Source organism: Botrytis sinoallii (assembly GCF_014898435.1).
Source record: "Botrytis sinoallii strain Bc 23 chromosome Unknown BSIN_018, whole genome shotgun sequence".
NCBI lineage: Eukaryota > Fungi > Ascomycota > Leotiomycetes > Helotiales > Sclerotiniaceae > Botrytis > Botrytis sinoallii.
Window position 1 is genome coordinate 354,025 of NW_024066045.1, and position 15,184 is coordinate 369,208.

At 37.1% G+C, this 15,184-nt stretch overlaps 2 protein-coding genes across 2 annotated transcripts; both read right to left on the reverse strand.

The window, feature by feature from the left end:
• Positions 1 to 496: 496 nt before the first annotated feature.
• EAF02_009072 (uncharacterized protein) lies at positions 497 to 1,746 on the reverse strand (the record flags this gene model as incomplete). The annotated part of the gene is made up of 5 exons (XM_038905120.1): positions 497 to 789; positions 850 to 871; positions 920 to 1,044; positions 1,096 to 1,639; positions 1,699 to 1,746. 5 exons carry the CDS (start codon positions 1,744 to 1,746, stop codon positions 497 to 499), a joined length of 1,032 nt encoding a protein of 343 aa, XP_038755017.1.
• Positions 1,747 to 4,352: 2,606 nt separating this feature from the next.
• EAF02_009073 (uncharacterized protein) lies at positions 4,353 to 5,354 on the reverse strand (the record flags this gene model as incomplete). The annotated part of the gene is made up of 2 exons (XM_038905121.1): positions 4,353 to 4,957; positions 5,036 to 5,354. The coding sequence occupies 2 exons, from the start codon at positions 5,352 to 5,354 to the stop codon at positions 4,353 to 4,355; spliced, it is 924 nt and encodes a 307-aa protein (XP_038755018.1).
• Positions 5,355 to 15,184: the final 9,830 nt, after the last annotated feature.

Genomic DNA, 15,184 nt, shown 5'->3' on the forward strand with positions numbered 1-15,184 from the left:
AATATCATTAGGAACAGTATCTACGACGCAGATATTATTCTGCGGTGCAACATTCTAATATTGGTGAAGTAATACTAAGCTTGCTGACCAACAGTTGGGCCCCACAACCTGTCAGCCGATCATCTTTGAGCAGTAAAATCATCCAAGCACGCGTTATGAGAACGAGCCTTATATAAATTAACAAGTATCGGGTTATGAGTCGAAGATTGAAGCTGAACCATCATTATGTATTTCACTTAGTGCGGCAGTTTGGTACCGTAGGGGGGCAATGCGACATTAACAGCCAAGCAGTAAAATCTCGTTTCATTATGCAGAACCAAACCAACTTTCATTCTCTAAGATCGTGTAAAGCAAGTAGAACAGTTATGAAAAGAACAAAGAATGTTATATCTTGAAAAAGCACTTGATTGCAAAAAGAAGCAAGGTGCAATAAAAACTCGGCTCTTTTCAATGGCAAAGCGCTCCCAAATGTCAGTAACAATATCTCGCAAAGTAATTAGACCTGCGACTCGGAAGATTGCTCCACGTCTTGTCGTACATGAATATTTTGATGGTGAAGCACTATATCTTCTAATTCATTAGCACTAGAGGTTGTCTTCATTATGTCTGCATCTGTAGATGGAGCTGTTAAGCCAGATATGAGGCTGAAGTCGATATGAAAATATCGCTTTTCGTTCTTCTTATTCCCCTCAACCGAGTACCTTTCAGACGGATTTGGAGGAGTCGGTTGCACGTGGTCGTTGCGGGCGAATAAAGATCGAAACGAAGCAAGACATGCAATTATGATAGCTATGCTTGAAGTCAACGATAGGAACAAAATATTAACCCGAGGTATGAGATAAAACCTACCAACAGTCTGCTCTACGAGACTCTACGTATAAAGCCAGCTTTCCTCAAATTGATGCGAGTACGAGCTTACAACAGACTGGCGAACGATGGAAAAGATTATTGTTATGATGACGAGTGAGAAAATACCAGCCAATGCTAGCTTTCGCTTTCGGCTCAAGCGTACAGTCCACAGCATACTGATATGAATAGCCAAAACTTTGATTGTTAGTTTTCCCTGGTGAAATGAATGTGGGAACATTGACTTACTCATTGCGTCTGTCAAGACGTCCAGTCCGCATCCAAAACCCAATGTAAAGCGTTGGATTCTGATTGCAAATCGAGATAGACAAGTGGCTGAAATTCTTTCAAAACTTGGAACCAAACATGAATAGGGAATTGTCCCAATGCATATCATCCAAGATGCAAACACAACTACGGCTACAATACTTCGTGGCCAGACATAGGAGTCCACGTTCTCCAAAAGTCGCCCAAAAAATAGTAGGAAAGATATCTTGATAAGCCGTAATGTACAGTAGTATAGAACATATACGACCGCAGAGCCTCGAAGGAATCTCTCGGCATGCTTTTCAAATCCTTCCGGTGGAGGGAGAAGGACTCCGTTCAAAACCCCAAGCATCTCATACATGTCTCGACTAATCTTCTGACAAATAATTGCACAGCAAAGAAGGAGTAGCCAGGCCATAATGACACAGAAATCATCGGGTGAAAGACGTCCGAAGGTTCGAATTCTAACAAAGATTCTGAACGTTACAAAAAGTAACGAAATTGCAGTACATCCCCAAGTTACACCCTGTTATGAAAGTCAACGTTTAAGAATAGCGCGGAAAATAGGACATGGAACAGGCTTACCATGAAAGTTTCATAGTTGACTATTGGATTTGGCGTTGAATTGTTCATTTTGAACTACTCGAGAAATTCCAAGCCGTCAATATCAGTAGAGTCTTTCGATGGCGTAGAGAATTATGTATTGAGACTGAAGTCATCAACAACAGATTTGATGACAACAAGTAAACAAGGGCTAGAAGGGCATAAGAAGAGCATTGTTAGATGAAGGAAAATGAAGATGAACTTCCTATTTTAAGTCTGAGTATTGGGTTGGCCTGCCCATGAGTCTGTGCCTCATGAATTGAGAACATCCAAAATTCTCCGCCCCCCAATGCTCTGCAGACCTTGAAATATCTCAGTTCATAATCTCCTGGGAGCGTATTGCCGACCAGACCTAGACTTCCTATTTGACACTATTATACGGCACTTACTATTCGAAAATAGTAACAACCTTCTTGCATTGTGAAATGAAATTGAATGTCACCGCAAGACGGTTGATATCCATTGCTTGAAGAGGCAGAGGAAGTACATCATCAGAGCCATAGTTTGGTAAGGAGAATAGCCGGCGGGTTATTAGTGATCGTATCGGGTGTACTGCGCCATAAAATTCTGCATTGACAGCAGAAACAGATCAATTAATTGCGTTGATAATGATTTGTGCATAGCATGTATAAATTTATCAACGTCGAGATAAATATGTAGTCATGGTCGGCCTAGCGAATATACTGTCAGAACTGGAAAATCGTTATATGCAAGCCACCCGGCCATGCACATACCCGCATATATCCACGAAATGATCATTTGATCAACTCCGTCTTTTCATCCCTTTGGAATACAGCCTGTTAAAGTGTTTGGGGGGTATGGATAGCAAGAATTATCTTCAAGGCAAAGCTCGGCGAATTCCAAAATTGGCGTCTGCCGAAGTTGGTTGCATTTATTGTCAAAGTAATGACAAATTGCATGAATAAGAATATTTAAAAAGGATAATATATTCTGTGTAACACCAATAAATGTTGTAAGGTTCCTTTCACTAGATTCCTGGAAGCACAAACAAACTTGACAATGCTTTCCACTTACCACGAAACACCTGCGCCGCTCGCGATTTTAGTGTTGGGTCGAAGAGTGTTGTATCACAACATGTAACAGTACAAAGGACATCTCTTAGCACGGGATGGATTAACAACCGAGAATAGAACTGCGCTATGTTCTTAAAATATCCATGTGTGCATTTGTGAGTTTATCCACTTGGTACCATGAGAGTGGCTCAGGAAACTCTGCATCAACAAAAATACTTTTGATGATTGCTTACTTTACAATATCAGGCTCTGAAGGGGAAAAAAAATGCGAGTTCTTGTTTCCCAATGAGGTCATTTGAAGTTGGGTCAAAGTGTCGTGTTCAGACTCGATGCTTGCTGTGACAACTCCTGCATTTGTGACATTATGCTGAGGTTTTACAGCGAACATGCAGAGCTCCTCTTTGAAAAGGGTTGCTGAATGGAAGAGTGAACTTGGATTTATAATTCGAGATCGCAGGTAATCCTGAGAAGATGACAGCAAATCGTATTCAAGGTTGACTTCACTAGAGGTATTATTCTGTATGGCTGATGAGCCAGTACAAATGTCAAGTCAAGAAAATCAGAAGACAACGAAGAACTCTAGGATATTTCATCTGCCTACTTCTTTATCACTCCGAGGTCTGAACTCTCAATGTTGCCCATGAAGAATATCGATAACAAGAGGTGCAAATAGCTGCACACCGGCGTGCCGGACTAAGAGTCCTGGACGAAAAAGAAGACCGCTTCTAGACACTGTAATCAGCGCGCGAATAAGTCGAACATACAAATATGAGAGTGAACAGGTGTCCCTGAGTTAACGGTGAGTAATTGCAACCATATGTCAGTGCAAGAACAAGACCCAGAGTTCCCCAGAAGCTGAATGGAAGAGTAAAAACCGAGGAAAAGTTTTCGTAAGCAGACAAATCAAACACGCAGTCGCATTTGAACTGTAACGTTATGAAGTAAAGCACAAAAATCTAAGACCAAAAAATAGGATATTCCATTTGGCATCTACTCGAGTAGTATGATGGCGAGAGAAAGGAAGAAGTATTCATGCTTTGAATGTAGTCTTTTCGGTCGAAAGCTCGGTTGCAAGGCTACTAGAGAGTGATTGAGATAAGTAGAATTCTATGGGGTAGAATGTGCACGAAACAAGATACAAATCGATATTTGTAGTGACTGATGGGTTTGAAGGTGTCAGGATTGATCGTGGTCACATATTCGAATGAATAGAACGAGATGCCCTGCCGCCTGTGCTCCACTCCCAAAATGACCACTAGTCACACCGCCTGGCAGAATTATCCACTCTTCCCAACTCCTCACCTGGAGATGATTTAGATTTTCAATCCAGTCACTCGACTGTCTTGATTATGTTCCTCATCAAGAGGGATTTGGATCTATGCGTTGCATGTGTCAGCGATACAAGTCTCTCGCAGAGAACTAAAGATTTCCTGACATATTCACAGAGACATAAAAAGCATTCAAAGTTTATCATCTCTGTGGTAACTTGATGTAAACCGCCGAATGACATATCATCAGATTGAAGACTACACACAGGCACGAAAAGCCCGACTTATTATATTGAGCGTCATGAATATGGCGATACCATAATATCTCCAATCTTTAACCCCAAAACACCAACTTCGTCTTCTCACCTTCGTTCAGTGGCGGAATAACTCCAAGGAAGCTTGACATCGCCAAACGGCGCGTTCCTATCTCGGAATAGACAGGATGTACTTGGTGCATATTGCGAGAGTTGAAGAGGTATAGATCACCAATATGAGGTTGGAAGTCTACCTTTTGACGTCCCTCAACAAGCTCCGGAAAATATCCATAACTATCGGGGTCACGAAATTTCAATGCTTCGGGAGACCACTGCAAATCGTGAACAGTAGTACCACCACTATTGATGGGTGGTGGGGTTATGCAAAGATTGGCCGCAAGTTGATGGGTCAATCGGCTAATCGCCCATGATTCCGTCCGAGTATCATAAGGCGCCCAATCGCAATGAACTGGTGTTCCGTTGTTGATTACTCGAAAGATGCCAGCGAAGTAAGATTGTGTCCCGTCATCTACTACCTCCGTGGCTATCATAACCTCCCAGTCTTCAGGTGCAATTGATTTAATAAACTGAAAGACCTTAGCGAACGCATTTACGCCAATTTCCGCTTCCAACTTTCCATGCGGGTCGCCCAGGTCGCGTACAGCCTGGAAGTATTCCTGCTTCTCTACATATTTGCTTAGCTAATTTCTACATGCCGTGGCATAAGAGAGACTTTGGAGAGTTTGCTTTTGACAGCACGTACCGTTTCCAGACCTATTCTTCAAGTCATCCTCACTTTGTGCTTGAAACTCAAACTGAGCAATGCCTACTTTTGCCAATTTTGGGCCAGTAGCATGGAGATACGGTGTAAGTCTTGGCTCCAATGTCTTGGTGAGCTTAGAACAGTCCGCTTTGGAAAGGAACTCAGGCTCGTTGAGGATAGGAGTTCGACCTTCCAAGAGATCTAGCAAGGATGCCTTTGTAGCATGAACCGGTTTGGTGGTTTTCCATTTCGATTCAATGACTGGATTTGCTTTCAAACCGTGATGAAGATCGGGTGTGATGTCACTGGCTGCAATCATGATTTCTGATTACAACCGGAATGTTAGGAGAACAAATTTGTGTTTTGGAAATCGGCTAACGAGAGAAAAGCTTTACAAATATCATCCTCAATGAAGGCTTGAGGGCATATATATATATTGGTTTAAACCCCCTTACAAAATTCAAAAGCAGCTTCTCATATGGGGTCCCAGCTACAGAATTGGCAACGGTATCTCGTGAACCCAAGCTCATTCTACTGTAATTTTTAATTTAGGATGTGTTGCTGGCCAACAGAAATATAACCGCCCAAGAGATTTCTTCAGCAGCGATACCATACACAATCACCAGCTCAACTATTAATATTATGCAGGAATATCTGTTTCAGTGCTGGAATTACGTGTACCACCATGTACAAGAATTCCTTGACATTGATCTTATGTATGAGCTTACATTCTCGTACTGACATCATGCATCCTGTCCCAAGATTGGCTGTCATGACAGAAAGAACCAACCGGATATTTGCAGCACTAATGCCGTGCATACACGGATGATTTCTTAGGTTGCAAACTGAAGGATCTGAATCATCCAATGGTCATGTTATGATAGGTTACACGGCATTGCTAATCGTCCATCAGCAGAATCATATCAGTTCTCACCAATCTCCGAATATTAGTCGACGGATCAAACCGGAGACTTTAAACGAAACGAGCTCCAACCGCGTTTACACCATTGACAAGAAAAAATGGCTCGTACTAGCTGGAAATACATGTGGCGTTTGTGAGACATTCTGAATCTTGTTGCCGACATGCAAACAATCGAAAAAAAACACACGCTTAATTGGACAAAATCGCGAAACAGCATATTGCATATATCAGCCACGACGAAGTGGGAGTTCTCAACATGGATTCTTGTAAAAGTACAGAATTCCGAGAACATAAAAATATGGCTTCAGTATTTCTTAGCATAGACGAGCAATCGGAATCGAGCTGCCCTTTGTAAGCACAGCGATTTTATGCATACGCGTTTGTGAACCTTGAATTCTAGCTGAAAATTCCCGAGATAACAAAATATATCATATACTATTTTACAGTACTAATAAGTACCAGAGAATAGAAAGAGAGATAATTACATCAGGATTCTGGATCAATATACTATTAATATAATACTATGAGTTTAGCTATACGAATCCAAATTATCATAAGCCACTGCATACACTCACTTAATACTGATTGGAACTGGTTGAATAGATATTATTAGAATTGCCGGAATATTGAATACTAATTATATTTACTGAATACTGAAGGCTATTGAAAAGCTTATAACAGATGTTATCAATGTCACTCAAAGCTCCTCAAGGTAACAACCTTAGTTTCAAGAATACACCAACTTTTCCCTTCTTCCAGAGCTTCTACTACCTTCCCACCCATTCCAAAAGCTATCATCGTGTTTTTGTTTTGACGACACAAGTGGGTTATAGTTGCATTTGCCAGATCGTAGTATCGGTATCTAGGTAGTCAACAGAATCTGTGGCTTACTTGAGCTGCTGAAGGTAACCCATTCGGGGTTTCAACTGCACAAAATCATACCAGACACCGCAGATACTGAGAAATACTACGTAATTACCGATAAAGCATTATTCACTCATGATGTGATGAATGCACGCGTTGATATGGATCCATACCTAGGTGTTGACTGTGGCGTCCTTACACCACCTCTGATGGGCTAATTGACTCCCGAGAGCTCGTCACACCGACAGGTCTGTATACCTACTAGCTGGAGGGTGGAGATATTGTTGGTAAAGGAAATCCAAAGCTTTACTGTAGTCTTTCAAGTTAGGTGGATGAATACACATGGCCCACCTAAGTGTTATGTAACTTGTGTTACAGCTTGTGTACCATAAACACCAAATACTTGTCTGGTATATTGGTTAAATGTTGCATACAGAACTTGGGTCTTTGGTTGAAACCACCATAACATTTAGGTGATAGCGAGAGACTGCTCATATAAAGGTTACTGGTCATCTCAAGATATATCCACTCCTGATACATTGCTGCTCCCCGATGAAAGACTCGTTGCCTTCTTTGCTTTTAATCTTGGTTAAGAAATCACCATTTTCTAGAAACTGAAGAGCTTCGTGTGAAATCCTTACTGTTTGTTTGTTGCGCGGGAACCTGCCTCTGCAGGTTCTCATAACATTTAAGATCTACATAATAACGACATGGCGGAGTTGAATGGACTTACGGAGCTGTCAAGGTACGGGTAAAGACTTATATTGTACCATAAGGGTAGAAGAACTATGGAAAAGTGAAGCCCTACTTATAGAAAATAGAGCACACTAGTATGCTATATCTGAAACATAAAGGCAATTATAGATCATATAGTTAGCATTATAATAATACCTCTTGCTTAAGGCAATCAATCCATAATCATAATATTAATTAACCTTTTAGAAAACAAAATAATATTAAAATACTCTAATTTCTATTATTAGATTAAAATGAACTTTCTTGGGAATAGTAATCAATTGCCGGAGCTTTTTAGGTCTGTTTCAGTCTCGATTCGGGAATATGCTTGGTATAAGTACTAGCGGAGAATTAGGAGTAATAAATCTTTTGAAGTTTATTCAAATAGGTGGTTCTAGTTTATCTGGATTTGCTAAATGGAAAGCAATAATTATATCTTTTTGATCATAAAGATCTTTAGCAGATTGCTAAGATATTGAATAATATTTTTATTTGATTTAGTAATGAAATTCGTTTTTATTATAATAATCAAGTAGTTTATCGAATTCTTATTGCTTGGTTTTCTCATTTGTTTTATTATCTCTTTTTAGGATACAGCTTTGGTTTTAATAGGATTCGGCTTTGTTAATTACTTCTTAATCAGCTAATCCAGGTAAGCAATGAAGTGGTTAGAGTAATAAATTATGGAATATTGGAAAGATCTTAAAACTAATAGAGAGCTAAAGTAGACAGGCTTATTTATAAACTTTTAGAATTTTATAAAAACTATTCTATTTATTATTATCTTTTTTCATTAAATAATTGGTTTTTATATTCTTAATATTAACCTATATTTTATTATCTTCTTTATATAGAAAAATATCAATACAAGTCTTATTAATATAATCTTTATATCTCTAAATGAATTAAGCAACTAAAGCTTTCAATTTTGTTAGGATAATATTAAATCGATCTGTAATCTCGTTAACCTTTAGGAACTTGTATTTGTATTGATATAATAGATTTGAAGAAATAGGTGAAGAGAGCTCAACGCCAAGGTGTGGATGAAAATCGTAATTAGCAAAAAATAGAAATACACCAATAGTCTTTAAGGTGATATTATTAAATACAAACTCTGCGAGTGGAAGTCAATTATATCAATCATTTTAATAAAAGTTTATAAAAGCCTGAAGATATTATTCTATTATAACATTAATCCTTTTTGTTTATCCATTGGACTCAGGGTAGAACAAGGAGAATCGTTTCAAAGTGATCAATAGATGCTTGGATAAGTGTTTCCAGAATTCTGATATAAATTATAAACCTTTATCGAATACTATATTGTCAGGTGCATCATATAGGCAGTAGATTTTTTCGATAAACCAATCAGCGAGCTCCTTTACGAATAATTCTATAACTGGAATGAAATAACATATTTTTGTTAGGTGATAAATAATTATAATAATATATTAATGCTTTTTGCTATAGTATTTACTAATTGATAGTAATATAATATAATCAATGGAGATATCGGATCAAAAGCGGAATAATACTAGCAGGGGTTTTAGAAATCCGAATGTAGCAAGATAGAAGGCTTTGATTTGGAAACAGAGTTAACAGGCTTGTATGTAAATTTCGATTTTCCTCAACATATTAGACCATCAATATATACAGAAAACGAGATTAATAGTTTTAATTTAATCGGAATGTCCTGCCGGATCAGTGGAATGCATTCAATATATAATCTGGATGTGAAGTTTAGCGAAAAAGGGAATAAAAAGATGATTGTAATAGAAAATTTTATTATTGATTAATCTATAATTTTGAAAAGCGATTTGGAGATCTTTTTGGATTGATAATAGCTAATAGCAAGTAATTGGATTCTGAAGTGTTTTATATATAATAATAATCAATTCGAATGATTTGTATATTTTATTAATAAAATCATTGATTGGCTTTTCAGTATCAGAAATGATTATACCTATAGGCACTGTGGTGAGATCGATATTGTTATTTGTTTATCGGATAAAATCCTTGAATATAATAGTATTGAATACTCTTTTCGGAAGGACTGTTTGTAAGCGATTCTTGATTCGGTTATTATTAGGGTCGATATATATAAGGCAATCTTCTGCTTTTCTATTTAGTGTATCAGAATAAACTACTTTAAAACCTAATCTGTATATAATACGAAAATTGAAATCAGCTAGAAATTCAGTCTATCTAGCTTATCTTTAATTAATATCTTATTAATATGAAGTACTCTAGATTCTTATAATCAATAATAATCTCAAATAACTTTTGAGTTCTATATAGTTCAGATCTCCATTCTTTAAAGATTTAATAATAACTAGTAGTTCCTTATTATAGATTTCGTAATTACATTTAGCAATACTGTATTTTGAGAAGAAGTATATAACCAGATATAATCGGCCTTTATCGTTATATTGAAAGAGTACTCTATTTGTAGTCTAATCAGAAATATCTATCTCAACAACTATACAACAATAGTAATCAAATATTATAAGAACTAAAACAGAGGTGAAGACATTTTTCAAGTTTTCAAAGGCATTTTTTTGATTAGTAGTTCAATTCTATATATTCTCTTTTTTTAATAAGTAATTTAAAGATTCTATAATTTTAGAAAAGTTGTAAATAAAGTATTAATAGAAATTAACAAATTCTAGAAAATATTGAAGATCTTTTAGCTTAGTTAACAATTTCTATTCAAGAATAGTCTTAATCTTATTAAAGTCTATTTCGATATTATTAGGAGTAATAATTAGACCAAGGTACTTCATTCTTTTCGTTTCGAATTTGCATTTATCGATATCGATTTGTAATCTAATATCGATAAATCTTCAAACAACTTTGCAAATCTATTTTCGATGATTTATAGTGTTCTTGAAGTAAATCAAGATATTATCTAGATATATTATATAATTCTTATCCAGAAGATCGAAAAGAATATGATTAATATAATTCTAAAACAAGGCAGAAGCATTACAAAGGCCGAAGGGTATTACTAGGGATTCGAATAGGTCGAAGCGGATTGTAAAAGCAGTCTTCTATTTGTAACCTTTTGTAATTCATAATTTATTAAATATGATAATGATATTCAATTTGATATAAACTTTAGTATAATATAGGGTATTAAGGGTTTCTTTGATTAATGACAGTGGATAACGGTTTTTTAATAGTAACATTGTTTAGTTCTCAATAATCCTAGCAGATCCGGATACCCCCTCTAGGTTTTGCAGTTAGGAGAAGTGGGGCAGTTGATTGAGAATAGGATTTATAAATGAATCCTTTATTTAGATTATTATCAAACTACTTATAAACAATTTGAAACTCGGTTGGGGATATTGAGCAGTCTTTATTATATAAAGCTCTTTACCTAGCATAATCTCGATCTTATAATTCCAGAAGTGTTGTGACAGGAGCTTGTTAGTAAGGGAAGATAAGAAACCAGTAAACAGATTATAGAGCTAAGATAGGAATTTGCTTTAAATCTCAATTGCAAATAGTATAGGTCGGTTAATCTTTTTTATAAACTTCTCAATATTATTCTTTACAATACTATAATATAATTAAATAGAATTATTTATTATAATTCGATATAACTTATAAGCTTTATTTAATTCATTTTATATTATCTTTGTAATATAAGCTTCTTAATCTTTATAAAATTGAATAAAGCTATTAGCTATAAAAAACTTTATATTATTTATACTCTATCAAATATTTCATAAAGTATTAAATAGTTTTCTGAGGGATTCGATAATGATAAGGGGTTCAATAGAAAATAAAACATTTGGGTTCTATAGCGATCTTTTATATATCCTGGAGCTTATAATAATCTGCATTGGGGTTGGTTTCAAGATCGGCTGGTTTGATATTATCTTGACACAGGATTTCTGCTTTCCTGTTAATTCAATGAGTATAGCAGTGATTTAAGTTGGTTGGCCTTGGTTAGCAGGATCTATATTATCGAGATTTCTACTAATAACCTTTTCTATAACTAGAATCGAAAAAAGTATATTCCAAAAGTATTAATTATTCTAGGAATAAGAAGGAGGGAGTCTGAAGACTTTTATTAATAACTTTCTTAGCAAAGACTTGATATAGGATTAAAGTAGATTTCTTCAAATTAGGCTTCAAAATAGACTTTCTAATAGGTATACATAGTATCGGATTGAGCACTATGTCTGCTGGGGTCAGTATATCATTATAATCGGGGATAATGGTTGTAACAGAGTTAACTAAACAATAATACTTGGAACAGTATGTAAATATAAACTTGAGAGTTATTATTATCCAATTAATAATAAAGTTATAACACTAGAATCACAGAAGGCCGAGGATTATAGGATCTGCTTTGGAAAGATTAATGATATAGAATAAGTCGATTTCTTTATGATCATTAATCTATAGGTCTAATAATATGTATTGAGATAGGATATTAAAGGTCCTTCTGTTTACCAGTAATAGATTACAGATAATAGAAAGAGGGTATATAGAAATACTAAACTTGGATATAAGGGCTCTATCTATAAACTCATATCCTGTAGCTTCATTATTTATTAAGCTAATAAGCGGAATAATTATATTAAAATACAAGGGAAATTTCCATTGAGATTTTAAGAGATTTATTATTTATTATTCTAAGATATAAAGAATCTCTAGATATAATTGATCTTTTAATCCATAAAGACAAGCTTTCCATAAAGGATCTCGATTTGCAATTATAAATCAAGATTAATCTTTTAATATAACGTAACGTATGGGGAACTCGGACATATGGGGAACTCGGACAGGTACCTTTACACCAAATTTTGTATGTAAAGGTACTTAGAGAGCGAATTTTATATCTCTAGAAATACTAGAGATATAGTTTTTGATATTTTGAGGTATGATATATTCAATATAAATATTTAATATGACAAAATATTGTAGAGATGTAATTTTTTTTAATAAAGATATTAAAGTTTCTTTCAAATTGTCGTTTTTATCTAACAAAAATTACTATGGGAATTTTTAAAATCGTATTAATTCAAGAGCAATATTATTAAAAAGTGTTTTGTAACTTTGTCACGGAATTCACCGTATAGTGTAACCCTACGGTGTTAATCCTAGTACTCCTCCGGAGTACTCATTCCCATGATTACTAAAACTATTTCACTCAGTTCATTTGTGTACCCTATATACCTAATTAGGCGACTCCATCGCCTGATCAGGGTATATAAAGCAGGTATGATCCTTATGATCACACCTCAAGTCAATCTAGTTTATTATCACTCTATATACCTATCTCCTGATCAAAGTGACCATTAGACATAGCTATTACCTCCGTGATAGTTATGAGCCCGGTTGGCACTCATTACTGCGCCCTCATTATTCATATACGTCTTTTGATCACTCTGATTCATATATACTCTCTCCTATTCATCTTTACAAACTCGTCATGTCTAAATCCAATTCCTCAGAAGTCACCAGACTCGTTACCCGTGGACACTGATCAAGATGGTTCCTGAATCTACAACACCTCTGTATATCGAAAGGTATCTGGAAGGACGTCAAACCATCTGATTCCAAGACCATTCCGATCACTCCGATCAGTTCCGGAGAATCCTCGGAAGATGGAAAAACTCTTCACCAGTTGATCCCCACCGACGAAGAAGACTGGCTCACCAAGGACCCCACCTGAGCTCATTACGATCATCGATCTCATGAGAAAATACGATTTGAACAATAATGCAAAGTACCTCGCTGATCTCGATGCTTATGAACAATCTCAACAGAAGGACTCAGAAGGAGACACTAAGATGACTCCATCACAATCCTCTAAAGAGCCAATGCTTAAGCCTGTGAGGCCTAAAGCAAGTACCTTTCAGATATCTCAGCAGAACACTCCGCACTTCAAGGAGAGTACCGCTACCAGAGGGACAAGTACAATATCATGCATAAATCGTATCAGGATGTCTACGAATGGATTACGGAAACAGTGGACTCATCCCACCTTATGGAACTTACTCTTGACAACAGTGATGGAAAAGCTTTACCACTCAAAACGATCATTCAGAAGCTACAGGATAAGCTCGCACCTACCATCACAACAGCAAAATCTGCTATTGCTCAAGAATATCGAAACGTTCTTCAGCAAGCAACCGTAGGTCGAACTGATCCGGTCAAGTGGCATAACGAATGGACTAAAGCTTATACTACCGCAAAATCATATCATGTCGAAGTAGAGGATGACTTAGCAATCATCAACTTCCTACAGGCTGTGGGAGCACGTATGCTCCCCACTTGGGCAAGCACTATGCTCATTCAGATCGAGACCAACAATCAACTTGGAATTCCCAATTACTCTTTGAAGCAATTCGGAGATATCTTTGGTGGCTTAGTTTATCAGGACTCTCTAGCACCCAAGGGCAAGGGTATATTCTCGACAATCAACTCTGAACCTAAGCATAACCCTGGTAATCCGCAAGGAAAGCAAGGCAATGCTCGGAGAGGAGGCCCCAAAAAGGCAACTGGTCGATATGAATGCCCTTGTAAGTCGGAATCTGATTGGAAGAATGGAAAGGCGGGTGGTAGTCACTATCCCAAGACATGCTGGTTAGTTGAGTTCGCACTCACCGGAAAATGCGACTCCCGGAATTCAATCTCATTGACAGAGAAGGAATGCAATGACATACGAGGAAGGATCAAGGAAGATCGATGGTCGAATATACGCAAAGCCTGGGAGCAGAAGGGATGGATCAACTCAAGAGGTAGTACCTCTCAATCATATGATTCAAGAGACCCTGGATCAAGAACAGTTGCCTGTCTTATCCAAGGCTCTACGAGTCATGGGATTTATACTACTACTTCTGATCCACTCCATCAACTCTCTGACAGTACTATACTTGACAGCGGTGGCGCCATGCACCTCGTTAACAATATCGATCTTCTTGACGGACATGAATATACACCTTCACCAGCATCAGATTACGTTGAGGCAGGAACAAACAAAAATTCAGGTCGTCGGACGAGGCACTCGCACGATCAAGAATATCCTCCAAAGACCTCAAGGTTCAAAAGGTGATCTGGTTCTCTCAAATGTCGCATATATTCCTGGATTTCACGTCAATATCGTCTCGGAAACAAAGCTCTTAGGTGCAGGAATATGGTTTTTAGGGATGGACTCTACATTACGGAAGGGCAATCTTGAGAACAGTCATATTGTCGCTCATTGTACTCGTAAAGATAACCTCTTGTTCCTAGAATACAAACCACTTTCCTCCTGCTTGATCAACCTAAGCACGATACCTGTGAATCCAAACCTTCTGATGTGTCCCACGATCAATACCAACGTCAAACGACCATTTCGCCGATCGAGGGACCCACCTAAACCTCGAGAGGATTCCGCAGAACTCTGGCATGAACGATCAGGACATTTGGGTAAAGAAGCACTCGAACATCTCGTCTTCTCAGCAAGGAACGTGAGGATAAAAGGACTCACTAGGATTGAGTGTATTGATTGCTCACGCACACATGCTAAGCAAATAATATCACGAGCTCCTAGTGAATCCCGATCACCACGTCCTTTCTACAAAATTCAATGGGATTTATTCGACTTTCCACGCGCATATACCGGAGCATCC